This window comes from Cuculus canorus, chromosome 1, assembly GCF_017976375.1.
Source record: "Cuculus canorus isolate bCucCan1 chromosome 1, bCucCan1.pri, whole genome shotgun sequence".
Lineage (NCBI taxonomy): Eukaryota > Metazoa > Chordata > Aves > Cuculiformes > Cuculidae > Cuculus > Cuculus canorus.
Genome location: NC_071401.1, coordinates 201,383,539 through 201,405,077, shown reverse-complemented (window position 1 = coordinate 201,405,077; position 21,539 = coordinate 201,383,539). Strand labels below are relative to the sequence as shown.

General features: G+C 43.5%; 1 protein-coding gene across 4 annotated transcripts in view; it reads left to right on the top strand.

Annotated features, from left to right (window-relative positions):
* Positions 1 to 21,539, top strand: part of CAMK1D (calcium/calmodulin dependent protein kinase ID) — a 239,589-nt gene that overhangs the window by 133,739 nt on the left and 84,311 nt on the right. For all 4 annotated transcript variants that reach the window (XM_054073244.1, XM_054073261.1, XM_009568859.2 and 1 more), the window contains exon 3: positions 13,048 to 13,122. In XM_054073244.1, the coding sequence (XP_053929219.1) occupies positions 13,048 to 13,122 (75 nt within the window). The remainder of the gene's footprint in view (positions 1 to 13,047; positions 13,123 to 21,539) is intronic.

The following is a 21,539-nucleotide window of genomic DNA, read 5'->3' as shown; positions in this document are numbered from 1 at the left end:
TAGGCTCTAATTTCCAAACTATTTTCATTCCCATTTCTGCTTCATCATGACAAGCAAAAAGTCAATGGGCAGTGGTAAAACCTAGAATAATGAAAAAATAACCCATGTGTCATTGCAATATTGCTCATTAGCCCTACTGTTCCTAGTTAGACAGGCATGTATGGTATGTGAAGGATTTGCTGTTTTTTAACAGTAATCATCACTTATGACATTAGTAGTCTACTTTTTACTGTCTGAAGTATTGGCAGTGTTAACCTCCATTCTCTGAAGTAGGACAGTGCTGCAGTGACATGTTTAAAAAACATAAATTCCATCTGCAGTGGTTATTAGGGATTTAAAACCATGGAAAGATTCTAGGCTTCCAGCTCTTTAATGCCTGCATCACCTTTAGAAATCATTTGGAGATGTATTTTTAAGGTATTTAGCTATCTGAAGATACCTAGGAGGATTGTTGAAAGTGCTTTGATGCTTAGTTACTGAAGAAAGGTACTTGCATCGTGAGGTACCTAATAATCTTCAGGAGTCTGGTCCTTTACTACTAAGTGAAGTTTTTGAAATTTTACTTCCATGTCATAAGGGAAGAGGGAACTGCAATTTAAAATACTCTTTACTGGGAGGGTGGCTGCAAGTATAGACCTGGCATCTGGGTTTAAACTCCTCTGTCACCTCCCCAAAGGCATTTTGGTGACATTTATGAATCCATGTTTCTCTCTCCTAAAAATTCAAAACCTGTACATATGGTCCCTGTGTAATACAAGTAGCAAGACTAAATGAACTTCAACACTATTTGATTTTTAATTAGACCCTCTTTATCATATCCTCTGTAAAACTGGGGAGATTAACATTCTCAAACCTATTCTCACCTGGTTAAAAACCAATTAGCTGTTATACACAAGCCAAATGCATCCTTATTAGCACGGATTTTTTGCTAATTATATCGCTGTGGTTAAGTGACTTTTCTGCTACTTGGTGTGTCAAGTTCAGATCTACTTTGGACTCTACAGCAACGCTGCCAAGATTTTAATTCAGCCAAGTGAGACCCCCAGTGGTTTTGTCTGATGAAAGATTTCCTGATTTGGCCCAGCTGAATTATGCCACAATTGATTCTGACCATTTCTGCAAGTTTTCTTTCTCTTCCATCTCTCTGCTTCTTTCCTGAACACCACACACAAAACAAGCCCAATAGCAGTGGAAGTAGAAGACATGTTTTTGTCTCCAGTATCTGGGAAGACTGAAAGTAAAATAAGCCTAAATATGAGTAGCTTTCACTTAAATTTTCAAATCACATGTTCAGTTACAGAGGACTGAAGCCGTTTTTTCCTCTACCATCACCTGCTGTGCAGAGAAGTGGCTCCAGGATATTGAGTAGTCCCACTGCTTTCACTCAGGTGTCAGGAGAAGTGAATCTGCCTTTGAGTCTGGCTTTCTCTGCGATGTGATTGAGGACAGTAACTCATAATGAACACAGAGCAGTGCAGTTGTCCTCCGAGATCAATCTCCCACTGTGCAGAGCTTTCCCACTTACTCTCTTATGGTATAGGGCGTATATGACTCACCCGAGGGCTATTGGCACTTCCCACAGGCAACTGGAGGAGCAGTCTTCTGTGTAGGAGTGTCCTAATACAGCAATGATGAAACATGGAAACCTGCCTAGCCTCTCGCTTATCCTTCTGTCTTTCTCAATAAATAAAATAAATTGGCTTCCCAGTAACTCGATGGAAAGGAGCGTTTTTTCTGGCAGGTTGCTGCTGATGAGTTTGTCATGTGGTTCATCCTTGCAGACTGAGCATTTGAGTCAGACCACTGCCAAGATGCCAACTAAAGATTGCCCCAGAGCCTGGAGAGACCTGTGCTCCAGCATCCTGGTCTACTGGCTTCTCTACTCCCTGGGGTCAGCCAGGTGGGCAGGGTGCCAGCAAGCACAGCTGATGCACTGTGGTCCTAATGACACAAGTACTTGATTAAGACTCAAAACCAGACAGACTATGAGTAGCAAAGTCATTATTATTATTATAACCTCTGTACCCATGGTATCTCCCACCGCTTGTGGAGATCTTTGGCTGTTCTTCACTGTACAACATAACTGCGGCCAAGCAAATCTGACAGTGTTGGCCAGGCACTGAGGAACTGTAATGGTCTTTAATTATTATGCACACACTCAAGCTGACAGGACGCAATCAAGGCTTGTGATTTTTCTAGGCTACTAAGCAACAATACATGGTAGCCCAGTCTAGAGAGCCGAGCATGCGAAGGACTCATGAGGTTCATTGGGTGGCAATAGGCTTATACTCGGGATGTCATTTGTACTTGATTGTCCATTTGCTTATTCTTATTCTCTTGTGTAGAATATGCAGTTTTAAGGTGTAAATCGCTTTGGATATGAGTGTAGAGCACAGCTCTGATTTGTGCTGTGAGCCAAAGTGTCGCTTTGGTTACATTGCTCTCCACTGAGTACATAAAAGGTCTTCACTTTTGTACTGTTACTTGTCCTTATAATCAGCAGTACAGATCCACCTCACCCATTGATAGGGTAACTCAACAGCTAAAGATCCTGTACAAGCCACAGCCAGGAGTCTTAGCTCTGTCACATCTCCCGAGTGATAGCTACGTTTATTTCCTATATGGTTGAATGAAATACCTACTTCTATTACGTCTTGCAGTCCTGTGCTTGTCCAAACAGCCAGTTATCCTTGGGTTTAGTTAATTTATCTATACAGTTTTGTGAGTTGTATAACATTCACCCTTCATTAGTATGTATTCAAACCAGCGAAGGAGATAACAGTAGACAACAACATCCCTGTGTCCGTGTCAAATAGGTTTTTCATGGATGGCAGAGCTTTCTTTTCAGAAGCGTAGTACCTGCTGCCAGGCTTCAGATATAACTGAATGTACGTGCACATACTGCACTCATCTGAGAATGAGGAGGCTACAAAAAGAACATTATATCAGTTATTCAGCTCTTCATTCACTGTAGACTAACAAGAGCTTCTCATTTTGTGAGGCAAGGTACAAGGACCTCTGCTCTGTCCACAACCACATCACCCCCCCAAGAGTGTCAGTCATCCTCTAGGGCAATGTTTTTCAAGGGTTTTTTAAATAGAGCCTTTTTTCTTCACCTGTCATTGAATGAAACCCCTCCAGAGCAACCCACCTCAGCCCAGGAGCTGCTCACCACCTTCAGTTGCATTTAACTCCTTGCATCTCTCCAGCAAGGGAGTGGGAATCATCTATAATTACTGGCTGCACATGTAAATCCACACTCCTCCACACTGGCTGCTGCCAACAACTAAAAAATGGTTCAATAGTTTTGGCACTGCGATACTTGCAGCCACTACTTTTATCTTTTTCACCTTTAATGATTAATTAATCTTTAATATTTGTTTTGATGTGTTTCAAATTAAACAGTCTGGAGGTTTTTGCTCAATCTTTGTGAGCCTTTTTGACAACTGCTGGTTGGGATCCACCACTTGGAAACCGTTGTTCTGATGGCTTGGTCTGCTCCTCATAGAAATCAGAGGTTCTCCTGAAATGAGGGATGACACTGACATGGGGATATTCCTGTTGACTTAAATAGACTGTGGGTCCTACTGTAGGAATCCAAGCACTTCAGAAGTTATTTCATTGTAGTCTTCCTGCTGGAGTGGTAAGTTATTGTAATAGGAGACCCAGAACTTGAATTTCTTTTTCTTTAAAGGTTACTGAGCAGCATTCACATGAAAATACTTGAGACAAGTGGACACAAGGTCAGCACCCAACTACAGGTGTGCAATCTAGGAATACCTGATTTTTATTCTTGAAGTGCCTATATTAATTTACTATAATAAATTTGTGTAGGATTATAAAGTTCCACCGGTGCCTTGCAAAAACCCATGAGTCTGTGCCGGAGATGTTCAGCCTTTATCTCAGCTCTGTTGTGATCCAGACATGAAGGAGATCAGGGCATAACCTCAGCCTGTGGACTCAGTCATTACGTGCTTAATGGACTCAGCGGTATGCCTGGCACATCAGGTGGAGTCAGCTGTTGTTTCAGAAATGGTCAGGATGCTGCCTCCACCATCTTTTTTGCATTGTGCCTGATGTACTTCCTGGAGGAAAATACATGTGCTTTGGGCCTGAAGAGGTTGATGCACCTCTGTTTCCTTCCCACGAGGGAGCCAAGATATTTTTTAAGATGAGCAAACAGTCCCCCCTTCTTCAAGCTGTACTGCTGTGCAGTGTGGTGCAGGAAGGCGTGCCACCGCGCAGACTGCAAACACCGCTGGCCATGAAGGAGCCAGACCAGTCTCTGCTCATGGCTTCTAGAGGAATTAGAAATGAAGAATTACACTGCTAGGGAGTATAACATGAGGTAGGGCATGGATCAGAAATTGTGAGATGTATGTGGGTGGGTTTTGTCACAGCCAGTGAGCTGCCTAACTACACAGCTCAGGTTTCCAGCTGCGAAATATCTCCAACTTGACATTATCACTCTGAAATCTCATGAGAATATTTTATGAACATGCTACCTAAGGCTGGCAGTCGCAGTAGAAGATATGCAGTGCTGGGGAAGAAAGACCACCAAACTGGTTGGAAAGATTTCAAGATCTTCACCCTTAAGGAGTAACAGGAGATCACAGAGGTGGTGGGTAGGATCTGAAAGATTAAATGGAGAGAGGTCAAGTTGTAAAAGCATGAGACAAGATTTCCTGACACCTCCACCTCATTTCTCCTCTGTGTAGTGGGTTATATCCTCATGCAAGCCCCAGATAAGACAGCTGCATTGATGGCAGAACAACCCAGCATCCTGCTGGAACACAGGCTCAGGATAAATCTCATCCTGGCTCATTTCTTTGCATATAGGAAATTAGATGCCAAATTCAAGTGTTAAGTCCTGAATTAACTCAACTGTCATAAAATGTTAATTTAAAAAACGTCACCATCTTCTACAGCAAATAGAAGCGGGGTCTTTTCATAGAATCACAGAGTGTTCCAGCCTTCTGATTACCTTTGTGGTCTTCCTCTGGACCAGCACCAACAGGTCCACATCTTTCTTGTGCTGAGAGCTCCAGAGCTGGACACAGTATTCCAGGTGGGGTATCAGAAGAGCGGAGTACATGGGGAGAATCACCTACCTTGACCTGCAGGCTACACTTCTTTTGATGCAGCTTAGGATATAGCTAGCTTTCTCAGCTGCGAGTGCACATCACTGGGTCATGTTGAGCTTCCCATCAACCAAAATCCCCAGCTCTTTTCTCCTCAGGGCTACTCTCCACCCATTCTCTGCCTAGCCTGCATTTGTTTTTGGGATTGCCCCAACCCATGTTCAGGAACTTGTATTTGTCCTTGTTGAACTTCATGAGTTTCACACAGACCTGCTTCTCAAACCTGTCAAGGTCCCTCTGGACAGAGTCTCTTCTGTATAGTGTGTTGACCGCACCACACAGCTTCATGAGCATTTGTCTCTCTCCTGCATTTTGGCTGCCCCTGCTTCCTTTGAATGCCTGCTCTGAGCCACTTGCCACTTCCTAGCAGCACTAGGGCTTTTTATCACAGTCTCCTCTTCTATCACAGCTAAGGGAAGGTGTATGAAGTGAATCATCTCTCCACATTTGCCTTTGTTTCCCATCTGCTGGGGCATTCAAGGTCTTTCTCTTCTAGACAATTTTCCAAAGCAGACAGGACTTTATTATGCTGTTTCCTGTGTGTTCCAATTAACCTGACAGAAGCGTAGAGATCTTAAAGATACTAGTAATGATACCAATTTCCTTCACGTATTATGAGCAGTCTGTGGTTTGGAGACCACATATGACCTCAAAGTTCAACTCTTTGGCATTCCAGCTGCAGAGATTTAGCTAATCTGGTCAGGCAGTCAACATATGGGCACTGAACCATCTGGCTTTGTGCTGGAATTAGCTCTCCCTTGCCCAGTCATTAGATCAAGCAAGGCAATATGGTCAACGTGGGTGGGAACAAAAGGTGTCACAGTGGTAGGAGATCAGAGGAGGTCAAAACCACCGTCTGGCTGTGAAACATAGTTAGCACCATTTCTATGTTTCTGCTCATAAACACATGTTCTCTTATTTTTAATAGAAGGGAATATTCAACAGAGAATCCAGTAAACCTCCTCCATCTCTTTACAGTAAGAAAATTAGGGATATAGCATCTAAAACCCCCAGCAATCTAAATGCAGTAGAAGAGAAAAAGCAGATGTTTTGGCTTTGTAAACTCCGTAGAGCCACCTTCGCTAGGAAAAACTGACATCTGCTTGGTTTTGTTCATGTGTCTGCTCTGTGTCTAGTTGAGGCTTTGCTAACTTTCACATTATTTGCATGTTTGTGAGTGAGAGAGATGGAGACTGCTGATTTGAGATGGTGGAGAGCAAAGCCCTTTCTGTAGCTGCAGAAGCTGTCATTAGTATGATGTTCTTGTTGACTGTGGGGTGGAGGAACAGTGCGTTGGATATCAAGTAGCAGAAATTGATGTCAGTGCCATTCAGCCTTCTACCTTTCTTCTAAAGCTGTCTCTGAAGATGTCCATTTCAGGGGAGGGTAGTAGACTTGGTGGCATGTATCTGGTAGCCTTTTATTCACCACATGCTGCCAAAACCTTGGATAATATTAATCCAAGGGTGCTACCCCCATGTTGGCATCAACATTTTTGAACTTGTACTTTCCAACCCAGAACTTCATTTTTGTGTGTAAAAGAAAGCAAAATCAAACAACACCCTTTTCGCCTGTGTAAACTTTACTGTGAGCAGCCCCCAGCTCTGCAATTCTTACTTTCTTCTTGTGAACTGCTTGGGATCACATCTTATAGCTGCTTGAAGTCATCATACAGTGCTGCCAGTAGATATTTTTCTGATTAAGCAATGGTGGTATAAAAGGCATTACTGTTAAATGGACTGAAATCACCAAAAAGTCAAAAGCTTTTAATCTGTGATATAAAATCCCGCAAGATAGCTTTTGCCCTGCTTGAGGGGTAAAGGGCTGGTATAATGTCACTTTTTACAAGATACCGAAGGGTCCGTGGATGAGAAAGATCTGATAAATACTGACTGTGCAAAAAAGGCTTGGACTGGAGCTTATGTTTCTTCTTTTCACACCAGAGGGTCCATATAGGAGGGAAACCTGGACAAGGAGAGAAGTGTCATGAACTCTGCTGATGCAAATATCAGTGAAGCTATACGGGGAGTATCCACCTGTAAAATACACATCCTGGAGGATGTGTGGGGCCTATGGATAAGAAAGGGAGGGAGTAGAGTAAGAGAAATGACAGCTCACATCATACATATCCTGTGTATTTTCACAGGTCCAAATTATAAGAGGCCTTACAATGAGGTAAGGCACTGCAAATCCCATGGGCAGCATGAGTATTTGGAAGTTTTTCCAGACTAGGAGTGGTGGGCAGAGCTTAGCTGCAGTCAGCCAGCCTTTTCCAGGACAACTATCGGTTTCCTTCCCTTTACCAACTCTTGCCATCCCACCCTATTCCCCTCTTAGCAGACTCGTCACACTTTCCCCTCAGGAGCAGGCTGATTTGTTCCCATGAGTTCTCACATCATTGTGAGCCACCATGAAGATTTTTTGGTAGTTTTCTTCCATGCGGAAAGCTTCTTGTGATACGATCAGTCTGTATGAATATGCGTGAGACTATCCTAGTATCTGTTAAAATTATTGACTTGTTTCAACCAAATAAGACAGCTGAGCAGAGGTGAGTTTCTAGTGTCCTCCAGAGCAGAAGCTGTGATTTAAATTCTTCCCTTTGGCATCTAGTGAATTTATCAAGCCCAGTAACCCCCATGCTGCTGGTAAAACTCTCTGCAAGTTATATGTGGGAATAATGGAACATTTATTTGCAAGGACACTTGGTTACTCAAGGCTACAAATCCTTACAGACTAGGGCTTTGTTAGTTCTGGCTTTCACAAAATTTTTATTGCTTTCTTATGGCATTTTATCCATGACATGTGCTGTTCATAGAGGTGCAGTGTTAAATGTCACGTCTTGCAAATGTAACACTGACTCAGAAAGAGTTGTTGCATAGGAAAACTGCCCTACTTAAACGGCTTTTGTGTTTGTCCAAGGTTTTTGTATAGTATTCTCCTAAGTTATCGTTTTTGCTTTTAAATATGATAGATGTTAATGTAGGTGATTCAATCATAGTTTGTAGCATGCATATGTAGCTGGGATATTTAACATGCTCTCCCAGCGGCTCAACAAACAAAGCAACAGCAAAGTCTAGGCCCTCTGCTTTTCTCTGTGCAGAGTCCTACCCCTCTAATTAACAGTCTACTGCAATACGCAATCAGTTTTCTTACAGCACTTTGGCCTCTGGTATGGTCAGGAGCTGTCAGAGATGTACAAGAAGCACAGTCATTAGTTTTTGGTTTCCTTTATGGTACATCAACTTCCATATTTTAATCCTTTGCTTCTTAAAAGGAATCTCAAGACAAAGCCCATGGAATTTTTTGATCCCTTCTTCCCCATCGTGGAAGTCAGTTTCACCCACTAGTGGTAGTTCGGATCCTATGGGACTAGTGTCCTTCTGGTGGCAGTGAGTGGGACGTGGCAGCTCGGTGACAAGGGTGGATTTTAGCAACACTGAAGTGCCAGGCCACGCACTCACTCCAACACCACAGGTCACCCGGTTAAGTATGATGGAAACCGTCACGCAGGGCCAAATGCCACTCCTGGTCAAACCAAGTCTTGTTTCAGGGACAGGTTTCAGTTCCTTCAGAGGCAAAAATGTCTGCTTTTCAGGAACACTGAATGCTGTAGGAGTCAGGGGAAAAAGACAATTTCCCTATCATTGCTTTTGTGCAATGACTCTAGAGCAAACAAAGGGGATCAGTCTGTGCTTGGGACTCTGCAGCAGATCAAATGCTTTCCCATCGGCCCTTGTTTGCACAGCTGCGGAGCTCAGAAAAGTAACCCAAAGTCATTTGTTGCCCAGTTCAGTTTGGTCCTTTAAGTCTAGGCTGGCTGCTCATATGTTAAAATGTTGCTTAGGTGCAACGTTGCCTCCAATCATTTGTGTTGCTGACACGTTTATAACAGCACACAGGCAGAATCGCGGACCTGAAAGGCCAGACAGGAAACTTGATAGTTTTGCATGGTTGCATCAAGCCTTGTGGCTCAAGTCTTCCTCCAGCACAGCATCCAAAGCAGCGCCAGCCTGAAAAAGGTGAATTTATCTTTTCATTCAGATTCTGTCCTGGTTTCTTACTGGTATTAATCACTCCTCGTGGGTTTTGTATATTTAAATTTCCCTATTGGTTGCTTCTAGATTTATTTAGCTCTTTTTCACCCCTTGGATTGCAGTATCTCACGGGGCTTATGGGGTGAAGGGTTTTGAGAGACTTGGTTAAAGTATTGATTTGTATTTTTATTTCTAGGCATCTTCTTTCAGTCATTGCTGCAAATGAGCAAACCAGCAGTGGCCACAGATGGGGGAATTTGCTGGGACATGCCAGGGTGTGAGAGAAGTGAGCAGCACCTGGGGTTTGCCAGGAGGAAGGGAGAACATTGGTAAGAATAGTGTGAGGAAGGAGAGGTTAAAAAGCAAGTAAGGGAGATTTCCTTAGCTGGATGTTTCCTTGTTTATAACAGTTTATGTAGTCTGATCAAATTTGCTTTAACAAAGCCTTTGTTTTGAGGTTCACTTTTGGGGCTTTTCTTCTATTTTTGGAAACAATTCATGGGAGCTGCTGTCACCTCAGCCCCTGTCCCCTCTGCTACAGCCATAATGCTGCACCGTCAAGTACCGCAACAACACTGATGTATTGCTTTGCACAGAGTTAATCCAGGGAAGGTTTATGTATTGTAGCATGGGAGCCGTATGCCAGGAAGGAGGGAGGCCAGAGAGGAAAGGCAGAGGGGAGAAAAAAGCTGCAGAGAAGTGCGGTGAAGATCCACTCACTGAGATGGGAAGCAGAAGGGATTGTAATAATATGGCCTGTTAGTTATGATAATACTCTAGGGTCAAGAGATCTGGTTTCTCAGCCCCCTCTGGTCCCTCATCTCATGTGATCGCAGAAGAATTTCTAGCTTTCCTGCACGCTGCTTGCCCTTTTGTAAAATGAGAGCAGCACCTTTTTAAAAAATTAAACCTGTCAGATCTTGAGGAGATCAGATAGTCCAGTGAGTATTGTGGCTAAGCAAAATCACCATTGGGGTTGCGTGAAGGTATTTGGAGGCTTAGTCAAATGAATCCTCTGAATTTCTGAGATTCACTCACTGCTTCTAGAGGGGGATAAAAGCAGAGTTAATTAAGCCATTCCCAAATCCCTCCTGATCTATGACCATCAAATATCTGCCATTGCACAGTGCTTTCCTCGGCTCTTGATGCACCCGAGCATCCATGCGAGCCAGTAGCATCCATTCAGTCCTTCTCTGATGCCCAGCACAGCTGATCTACTCATAGAGGACTGGGACAGACTTGTCCCAGACCCTGTTGGCCTTTGTAGTATCAACAAAATGCCTAGTTGATACCACACCTCGTTTCCAGACCCTGAAGTGTTATTGTTATGAATAGTGTTCAACCCTGAAGGGTTAATTATTGTGTAGCAGGGCTCTAGGTGATTGCTTGCCCAGTTTTAAGGAGAAGAAAGGAACCCCAGTGAAGGACAGAAGAGCAGGTGGCTGCTGGCTGCAGTGACCTCTGCTGGGAAGTCCCCAGTTGCTCTGGTGCAGCTTCAGCATCACAACCCACAACTTGATCCAAACTGTGAGTTTCTCCTCAAGTGATTTCCATTGATTTTTTTTAAAATACTTTGTCATTTGAAAGTCTGTCTGAGTAGAGAAATTCTGTGTAGGACATGCTGCTTCATTTGCAGGCATGTGATGTGGATCTCACCAGGAACATTAAGCACTGTGTAACTCCATGATTAAGGCTTGTTGGTCTTGAGGAGGCTGAGAGAAAGTGGGAAAAAAATGCCTCCTTCCCATCTCAGCAAGCCCCTCCAGTGCAGGGGCTGCCAGTGGTTGGGGTGGCTGGTGTGTGCAGCTGTCATGTCTGAAAGGGCCATCTTCCAAGTGCCCTCATCCCTACAAGGGATTTCTCCCTTTATACTCTGGGGGTGATTCAGCTTCTTCTGCTGCCTTCTTCTGGATGACACTTTATATTTACCATCTCCCTGAATCCCATGCGCTCATATCCTGCATCTGATTTCAAAGAGGGAAAGAATGGCTCAATACAGAGGACTCTGCAGTGGCAGGACTCAACACTTCCTCCCCCATCACTTTTAAACTGAGCAAGCTCATCTGCCTTCAGAGAGTGCAGTGATGCAGTCCCCATTTGGTTTGCAAATAAGAAAGGGGAGAGGGCCTTGCGGCAGCCCTCAGTGTGTGGCGTTGCGTGTCTGATGAGCTCTTTTCTGGCCTCTGCCTCCCTGGTGTATTATCTTTGTGGGTAGCCCACCCATTAGCCACGTGTGTGGCTGTTAGGTGTTGCTGGCAGCTGTCTGAGAGGAGGTTAGGTTGGTTTGGAGAACCCCTGAGGTTCTCAGAAATGGAAATGCAAATCATTAATGTGTGCATGGTAAAAACCGCACTGCAGACTTAAGTTGGAGGCCTTAAATAGATAACGATATGGAAGATTATTTGCATTAAAACTGCCTTCTTGATCATAAAGGTATGAAGTGCACAAACGGTCACGTGAATGTGTGTGTGCATAGAGAAAAATGGGTAAATACGTACAATAATTTCCATTAACAGTGAGTATTCACTTGAAATGTCATTTGGGATCTTAGTGTACCTTTGACTAACTTCAGCAAGGCAAAACTGCCCTTGCCCTAACTGTAATTCTTAAGGGATCACATGCTAGACCTGCACAGCAAAACAAAGTTTTCCAAACATGTGCTGCTTAAAGCCAAGTGGGTGGTGTATTGGTTTCCTGATGTCAATATTAAGAACTTAACTTGTAATGCAGTCTACCTGGAAATTTTGCTAAGATATCATGGAATTTTCCAGGTATTTATGTAGAGCAAGGAGTTTACTTAAGTATTTTTTTCTCTGACATCCTGTGATGTGTTATATTTGAGCTCACTTATTGTTGTTAAATTCCCTGTACATGAAGGTCCTTATATGAATGCAGCTTTTGATGACTGATTATGGGTGTAAATTCACGTCAGTCATAACCTTATCAGTGAATTCAAAGGAAATTGGATTAGTCTCTGTTCTTATAGGAAAGCTCCTGGTGGATGCAGGGGACCTTCTGCTCTCAGCATCTTCACACAAGATGCTAAGGCACTTGGGACCATTGAGGATGAGGTCCTGACACATGATTAAACATCTTAATTAAGCTACTTGAACCTTAAAACATGTAGAGATGATGCGCTTTTACTTTGTTTCTGAATAAGTCCATGTGTTGGTTAATGAGTGGTCTCTGCTTAGCATTTCCCAGGTTTCTCTTGCTCTTAAAATGATTGTCTGCAATTGGTGTAATTAATATTCTGCCCCTGGGGTTCTAGTGCTAGTCTCTATAGGGTTTGCACAACTTAAATGTGTCCTTTGGAAATTATTTGTAAGCATCTAAGGAGCAAACCCAGAGAGGCATTGCTCTAGTGGTTAATTAGATGTGAGCTTGTAGAGATGATTTTTCTCTTTAAAGCTAGCATTTTGACAAGAGGCTTAGTGGGAATGATTGGTGGGAATGATGAGAGTGTAAAAACCCCATGGAGATGCTTGGAGCTGCTGCACTGAAAGTGCGTGGTGCTTAATAATCTGAGTGTCCAGACCAGGTTTGCCACTGGAGCAGGGAGAATTTGGTGGGAAGGAGCATGAGGCTGTCATACGGTTGCTGCCTACCTGTGCCAGCTTCTGTGTGGAGGCAAATCCCTGCCTTCTTCCTGCCAGCCCACACCCTGCTTTGATGCTCTCCTGAGACTTCAACCTCTAACCAACCATCTTCATGCATCTCCTGACTCTTTTCTTTGATCAAGATCTTATTTTATGATGTTCAATAAAGCACTGACAAGTGTCTAACTAAAAAATAGCTCTGTGTTTTGTAGCCATGTAAAGAAGTAAAAGTCAGTATTTCATCTTATTTTATCCTATCTTATGTTTCTTCAGGATTAAGCATGAAAATATAGTTGCCCTGGAAGACATCTATGAGAGTCCGAATCATTTATATCTGGTCATGCAATTGTAAGTACTGAACCTGTTCATATTTTTGTGTCAAAATTGCCAACTTTTCTCGTTATGATTTTGTTCTTTAGCCCAAAAGATGAGATATGTGAGAGGTATTTGTCTTGTGTGCTGCAGTCTGCAAAATCCTGGTCAAGTAGTTAAAAAGGCCCATCGTGAAATCGGGAACTGAGATGTTTCTAGAATAGTCTCACCCAAATCAAGCCAGAATGAAGAAGAGATGTTTAGAGGATTAGAACTGGCTATGTTGATATGGAGTTGCCACGGTTTAGTTCTCTGTGACTCAACAGGTATCTTTTCTTTACTGAGGACGGGTGACCTGAGATGCCACTGTGTGCATGGGTGCTGGATTTGCAAGAAACCATTATCCTTGTCGCAGCAACAGTGATAACTCATGCCATCCTTGACGTGTCTCTTACTGGAGCCTCTCTTCTTCTCTGTTTTTCCCTCCTATGACTGAGAAGATCAGGATCCCATCAGGTGCATGATATGCTGTAGCTGATCTGGACTTCCTGTCACATCCCGCTGGCAGGGAGGAGGGAAGTGGTGCTCATACTGCTTTATTTTCTTTTCCCTCTTTCTGAAATCAGTTAAAACCCATGAATTGAAGTTAAAATTTCTTCTTATCATCTGTAGCCTCTCGGTGTTAAGATCACCTCAAATGAGAGCAGAGCAGACAGAGCAGAGGAATAAAGCACAAGTGCAAAGAGCCAGATGGGCCATAGGGAATCCTGGAGCATCTAATAGAGGTGGCTCTGGGGTTAAATATCGCATGGGATGCCCTAAGAAACCGTGCTAATCTGTTATCTGTTGATAATGTCTAGGCATGGAGATATTAGAGGCTCTTCTGCTGTCAGTGAGATGAATAGTGCTCTGTAAATTTTTAATGTGGTTTTGTAGCCCTACATTTCAGCCCAGGGTGCTGGAGAAGGACTTGCATGGGAACATCAGCGTTGCACAAAGTCCAGCAAAACAGCTGGGTTGTGGGAAGCACCAATTTTGTGACCGGTTGATTTACAAATCCTTATTTCTGTTTAATCTCTTTAGGAAAAAAAAATCAATATTACTCCTTATTATTAGCTTGTTTAATGTAGTGTAACCCTCACTTTTCCAAATTTCTTACGTCATTGGGTTATCTGAAATGTAGATCTGTGATCATAGGTGACACTGTATATATATTAGAATAAATTTCTACCTGCATACAATTCAACACATACTAGGAAATTATGTTTTCTGTTATAACTGTATTTGTGAACCCCACCAAGTAATTTTCCAAGGGCCAGGCATTTAGCTGTTCCAGATGGACACAGCCTCACTGATTCTCACCAGGATGAGATGTCTGTCTGAAGTCAGTAGCCAGGAACCCATCTGCAGCATTTGAGGCAGCAGCTCTGAGTTCTCCCCAGCCCTAACGAAATGCTGCACTTTGTGTTACAAGGTGCACCAAGGCATCATGCAAAAAAATTATTCACGGAAAAGGTCATTGGGCACTGGAACAGGCTGCCCAGAGAGGGAGTTGAGTCACCTTCCCTGGAGGTGTTTAAGGGATGGGTGGATAAGGTGCTGTGGGACATGGTTTAGGGAGTGTTAGGAATGGTTGGACTCGATGATCCAGTGGGTCCTTTCCAACCTAGTGATTCTATGATTCTATGAAATGTGTGGAATTGAATCTGCCAGGGAGCAGGATTGATGCTTTTTATCAATTGATGGGAAAAAAGGGCAGGAAAAAATCCTCAAAAGCTGCATTTTATTCAAGTATGAGCACACACTTGAATGCAATCAAGAGACAGCACCCTAACAAATCCCCACTGACACAAAGAGCCTGTGTGACAAACCTCGTGTGTGTACATGCTCTTAATCTGCCTCAGTTATGGGGTACAACATCTTAGCTTAAGCTTAATTTTATTAAAGTTATTTGATGTTGTGCCAAGACATTGCTGTTGGCAATGCATTCGTTGCTGCTGCAAATCAGATAAGGCCATGTTGTCCTCTGTTGTGCAGAGGATATTTCCAGGGAATAACCTTTCTTGGAAAAGGGTTGTGTTTTTCCAAGATGGAGAGGACAAGATGGCGAGGTATTCACCCTTATCACTGTGGACGATGTGTTAAGGGTTGTGCAACCTCTGAAGTGCCTCTGAGTTTTCATCAGTTGTTGGGATTGACATCAACAGTTGAGCAGCAACTCTGCAAAGTCCAGAAGGTTCAAAATCAGTTCTGCATGCCTCCTTTCCCGATTTCCGTCTGGAAGAAGGCACGCACAGATAATTTCTTGTTTCCAAGGTAACACCAACTTGTTGATACAATAGCTGTGAACTATTGCACGGCATGAGGTATCTATTGTTTACATCTCTGCCCTATTTATTATTAGATGTCTCGTGGGGGTTTTAGCTTCTGATTTTTGTGTAGTTCTCCTAAACAAGACAACAGTTGCCTGCCTTTAAAACTGGGGTTTGATGGGGGTTCTGATAAAACAGCTTTCAGGAAAGAGCATTTAGATTAGGAAAAAAAATGGGAATGCGTGAAATTAGAGCCACTCAAAGATCAGTATCATGGGCACAACAAATCTCAAATCCACATGCCCTTCTCCCTGGCTCGTTGCTTGCTAAGTGGGCACTCACTATTGTTTCCCAAGGGAGATTTTTTTTGTTGCATGGACAGCTTTTTCATTACTAACCTTTAGACCACACCTTGCCATGTTGTAGAAAATCCACATTACAGTCTCTGAGCATCCTGCAGCGCCTCTGTGGGAGAAGGCTTTTGGAGGGAGATCAAGCCTCTCTGTTTATGCATGCCCTCTGGTATGTCTACTTTTACTTGAAAGCCGTGTTTGCTCTCAGGCCAACTGAAAGGATAAATATTGCAACTTGTTTATTCTGTCAAAGATCTGAGCAAGCACAGGTGGCAATGTCTGTGCTGCAGTTGGTAGGAAAGGAGGTGAAGAGGCAGTTGTCCATGTCTACTTGACAATTTATTCCTGCTGGTCCCTCTGGGAGCTCTTCCCACAGTTTCATAGCTGTTGGTCAATCTGTCCTCTGTGTTTCCTGGCATGTTCATGGGGAAATCTGATCTCTGGCTTTGGTTTCACCACCTTGCTTTAATGTACATTTTATACAAGCTACCATAAAACTGTTCAAACTGTCACAATCCTCCTAGTGCAAAGTAGATCAGAAATCTGCCTTGGAGGTCTCCAGATTTGACAGCCTGGAATTTCATGCGCCATCTCAAAGCATTAATCTGTTCCTTAGAAATGGGTGGGCCATTTTTTCTTCATTTATTTTCCCAAAATACAAGATATCCCTGTATTCCTGTTTATGCCCTGGGTAGCATCATAAGAAGTGTTACCAGTAGGTCAAGGGAGATGATTCTCCCCTTCTATTCTGCTCTCATGAGCCCTCACCTGGAGTACTGCATTCATTTTTGGAGTCCTCAGCACAGGGAAGACATGGACCTGTTAGAGCGAGTCCAGAGGAGGGCCAAGAAAATGATCAGAGGGCTGGAGCACCTCCCGCATGAGGACAGGCTGAGAAGGTTGGGATTGTTCACCCTGGGAAACAAAAGGCTCCAGAGAGACCTTACAGGAGCCTTCCAGTAAAGGGGGCTACAGGAAAGCTGGGAAAAGGCATTTTTCCAGGGAGTGCAGAGATAGGATGAGGAGTAATCGTTTTAAGCCAAAAGAGGAGAGATTTAGATTAGATAATAGGAAGAAATTTTTTGCTGTGATGGTGGTGAGGCACTGGCACAGGTTGCCCAGAGAAGCTGTGGATGCCTCATCCCTGGGGGTGTCCAAGGCCAGTTTGGATGAGGCTTTGAGCGATTGGATCCAGTGGGAGGTGTCCCTGCCTGTGGCAGGGCATTGGAACTGGGTGATTTTTAAAGTCCCTTCCAACACAAACTATTCTATGATTCTATGGTTCCGTCCACTGACTCTAAGTGTGGCAAGTTTATGGACAACTACTTGATCTCTTTTGCCCAAGCAGTATTGCTCAGCCCTGGTATGAGGTGCGTTTACTGGTGGAGCTGCAAAGCAGAATACAGAGGTAGTTTAATCACTGCCTCTCCTATGATGATTCTGCTAAAATTTTGCAGGCACCAGAGAAAAGCACTGTAGAGCATTTAGATTTTGTCATATTTCCATTAGGATGATTTGCTTTAAAACTAAGAAAACACCTGCTCCTTTCCATACTTGGATTTCCTATAGCATCGTTAAGACCTACACAAGCAACAAAGACAAACGATAAAATACTCTGGAAGTTACATTCCTTCTGGATGCTGGGTGAGGTTTCTCTGGAAATAAAGTGCTTTCAGTTTTATTGAACTATGTCTTGACGTGATAGTAAACTTTGTTAGTGAGCTGCTACAGGAATTTTGGTTGCTGTTGGTGCCAGTTGACAGGAATTACTCTACCGTGTCTTCTAAGCTATCTGCCTTGCTTCACCTTGTCAGTATAGGGGCGTATTGTGATACCCTGTGGTGGTTAGCATTGTCAGGTACTAGTCCTACCTAGGCATAATCAGATGCTTTAGATATTGATAATTCATTCGCTGCATGCTGCATAAAAATGGATTTACATTAACATGTCTTTTCCATCTGAGTGCTATGGGACCGATTGCAAACAGTTTCTGAATATTCTGCCTGGGCAGGTCAGAGCAGATTCCCAAAGCTCAATTCTGACTTCATCTGTATTGTTCACCTGAACTGAAGCATGAATCAGTGAAGTTTGATCTCCTGCAGATTTCTGTGCAGCCTGTGTTAGTCACAACCACAGAACTGGGACTGTTGCCTCTCCAAAAGTATATGGGGCCATGTTAAAAATTGATGAAGGCATTAATTTCCTTGTTCTCCTTTATTCATCTGTATTGGCTTAAACTATGTAGGAACTTAATATTTTTGGTATCTGTACTTTTCTGTCAAAGTTGGTTGAAGTCCACCCAGTAGGTAAGAAGTTACGAGTTTTGGCAGACAGCGATGGAGAGTCATTGCTTTTGGAAAACAGGCTAAAAATAGGTCTAAAAGGCACCTCCAAAACTTGTGGAATTCATCTGCCTGTTCCAGGGTAGGATATGCTGCCTGTAATGGCTGATCAGCCTCAGCAGATGTTGTTCTAAGCTGTTTCCAAAAATTTCCAGTTTCACGCTCCCTAGGGGATCAACACCGTTGCTTAACATCCTTATGGGTATAGAGAAATTCCTGACTAAGTCTTCCAGGCTGTAGTTTTAACCTGCGATGCTGGAAGACTTATTTATCTAATTCCTCCTGATGGTAATGAGACTGTTCACATGGGGAAAGGCTGCAGGAGCAGGCCCTGGAAAGCTTGTAGCTAGGTGAGTAATGATTGAACCGGAACACTCACCTTTGAGTTTCTCTGCCCTTTTTTTTTCCTCAGTCAAGAATAGTGCTCAGTTCAGAGGAATTCCTGTTAATGCCAAGATATAGTTAAAGAAAGTGAAACCCCGCTGCCAGGCTGGTATAGCTTTCCACCTCTTTGGGGGGGCTGTGCTCCTGAAGAGTGGGTCTGATCATCTCAGTATGGGGGCACCTTTACGTGGATCCTGACATCTAGTGCTTCTGATTCTCCAAGGGAACTGAAGTATTTTCCCTGCGTGAGGTCTTTTGAGGCTTTGAGGTCTCTGCTGAGAACAGGCTTTTAGGGTCAGCAGCGCGGCTCAGCCAACCCTGTATGCTTCTCCCTACCTTTGCAAAATGACTAGTCCAAACTGAGCCTAAACCCCTGACTTTGGAGTTTTTCCAGCTTGGCATCTTAACTCTGCTGAATTATTTAGATGAATTCCATCACAGAAAAGCCAAGGTGACGGGTGATGTTTCCTGCTGGGTGCAAGTCACGCACAGAGGAGAGCCTTGCCCAGAAGTTCACAGACTCAGAGCCCCAGTGTCCCATTCCTGCTGTTTATCAGCTCTCCCCCACCACTCGCAAGCACTTTATTACCCTGTGAGGGCTTGGAAGGCAACTCAAACAGACAGGTACCTACCAGTGGTAAAATCTTCAGGAGTTTTTATTATTACTGGAATTGCACTGCTTGTGATTTGCCTTTCACCTGTATGTTTTGCAAATAAATAAGCAAATCACTAAGTCAGGATTAAATGCTGAATTCCCTTTGTTTTTTGAAAGCCCAACGCCTGAGCACACTCCAAGAGTAGACAAGCATGGATGGGGTGTGCAAGTGACATTTTGATGAAAATATTCAGCTTCCAAGAAAAATTGCAAACAATAGGTGGAAGTGCCGTGTTTGCCAGGTTCCTTAAGGAGTCTATCAAGGACGCACTGTGTTACAAAACAGTGATACAGATGCCAAGCCGCTATCACATCAGGATGCTAATTAAAGCAAAACATAGATCTGCCGCACTGCATTCCTTCGATGAGATTTATTCCCATACCTGATTTTTTTTTGTGCCCGTAAAGCGTTATGCAAAAGATGGAAGGAAATATCTCTGCATTCACAGTGGGATTTATATGAATAATAGAAGCAAAATGTGTCCTTGAGCAGCAGAAAATGTGTATGTCCAAGCACCTGTGAGAAAAACCTCAGCATCACCTCTTTCTGTGGATGGTGTTATTATCATTATTAGTAATAACAGTAATAGTAACAGGAGACTTAACACTGGTAATGCAGAACACTGGAGCTGGTGACCGTGGGCCAGAGGATTCAGTTTGGTTTGTGGTACAGAATGGGAGATCAGCTGCACACCCATTGACTGCTCTTTTTTATTGCCAATACTCATGGCTCAGAAGGGCCAGCCAGAAGTAGTGCCTGGCACCCTTTGAAAATACACTGGGTCTACGCTGAAAGCCTTGGATCGCATGCTTCCAGCACTTCGTGGTGGTACACAGGAATAAGATGTGTGGCAGATGTATGTGGCAGATGGATTTCATAGGCTAGGACACTTAATGGGGGGGGGCAGGGAAAGATCTGTTCCCAGTTCATGAAAATATACTTGAATTTTATATTAATCAGTTATTGCAGAAATTCTTCACTTGTTTGTGGTTCTTTTTGGCACAAATACTACTCAAGAACTACATCACCAGGAAGGCTGATGCACATCTGAGCAAGCCAGGAAGGACCCTGCGAAGTGCCAGATGATCAGATGGCTTTGACAAGCTGAGAAGATACTTAGGGGTTCAAGCTAGGGAAGATTTAATTTCCTCACAGCTTATGGAGTGAAGCATCAGTGATTTGAACTGCTTTCACTTCTGCAGTCCTCAGCACAGGAAGGGTATGCATCAGTTAGAGTGAGTCCAGAGGAGGGCCAAGAAAATGATCAGAGGGCTGAAGCACCTTCCCTATAAGGACAGACTGAGAGAGTTGGGGTTGTTTAGTCTAGAGAACAGAAGGCTCTGCAGACACCTTATAGGAGCCTTCCAGTACTTAAAGGGGGCCTTACAGGAAAGCTGGGGAGGGGTTCTTCATCAAGGAATGAGTTTTAAGCTGAAAGAGGTGAGATTTAGATTGGATATTAAGAAGAAAATTTTTTGCTGTGAGGCACTGGAACAGGTTTCCTAGAGAAGCTGTGGATGCCCCACCCCTGGGGGTGTTCAAGGCCAGGCTGGATGAGGCTATGAGCAGCTGGGTCTAGTGGAAGATGCCGCTGCAGATGGTAGTAGGTTGGAACTGGATGATCTTTAAGGTCCTTTCCAACCAAAACCATCCTATGATTCTATGACTTGGGCAGAGCAGCTTTCAGGAGTCTGCAGTAGAACAAGAAACAGCACTAACTACACTCTGTGGTTGAAAAAAGCCTTTTGCTGCTTCTATGGACAAGAGTTTTTTGAACTGGGGAGGACAGTGCTATAGAAGGCACAGCTCTCCAGGGATGGATACAGCTGGTGAACATGGAAAGCAAAGTGGGACAACAGCAACAGGGTTGAGCTGGTGTGACACGACTAGGTGCATCAGACCATGATCGTGGGAGAAGCAGCCAGGAACCTGGACCAATGGACCCTTGGCCCATCACAGCCTTCAGTATGGACATATTGCAGATGTGGGCCCAAGCTGCAGAACTGAGATGTTAGAATTTGGAGTCGTCCATGTTATTTGGACATGTACAATACAGGTGTTGGCTGCAGCCTGTTTCTAGTGCTTAATGCTGTCAGAGCATGGTCTGTCAGTATCGCTCAAAAAAAAAAAAGATACCCTAAAAAAATCATACCTTAAAAAAATCTATGAAGGCACATGGATTGAACAACATAGGTCACCCTGGTAAAAGGCGAAAGGAGTTAATCTTTCTGTATTTCAGTATTTTCCAACTAGGGCTTTGCAAGCTGCTGACCACATAATAAACTGACCCCTGGCATCATGCCCCTGGGAACTAGGCAGGAGCTATTAATCCAGCATCAGTTTCACGTCTTATCCTTTGGGGAAAAAAAAGATTATTACATCAGTTGTGTTACACTGGTGAGTGTT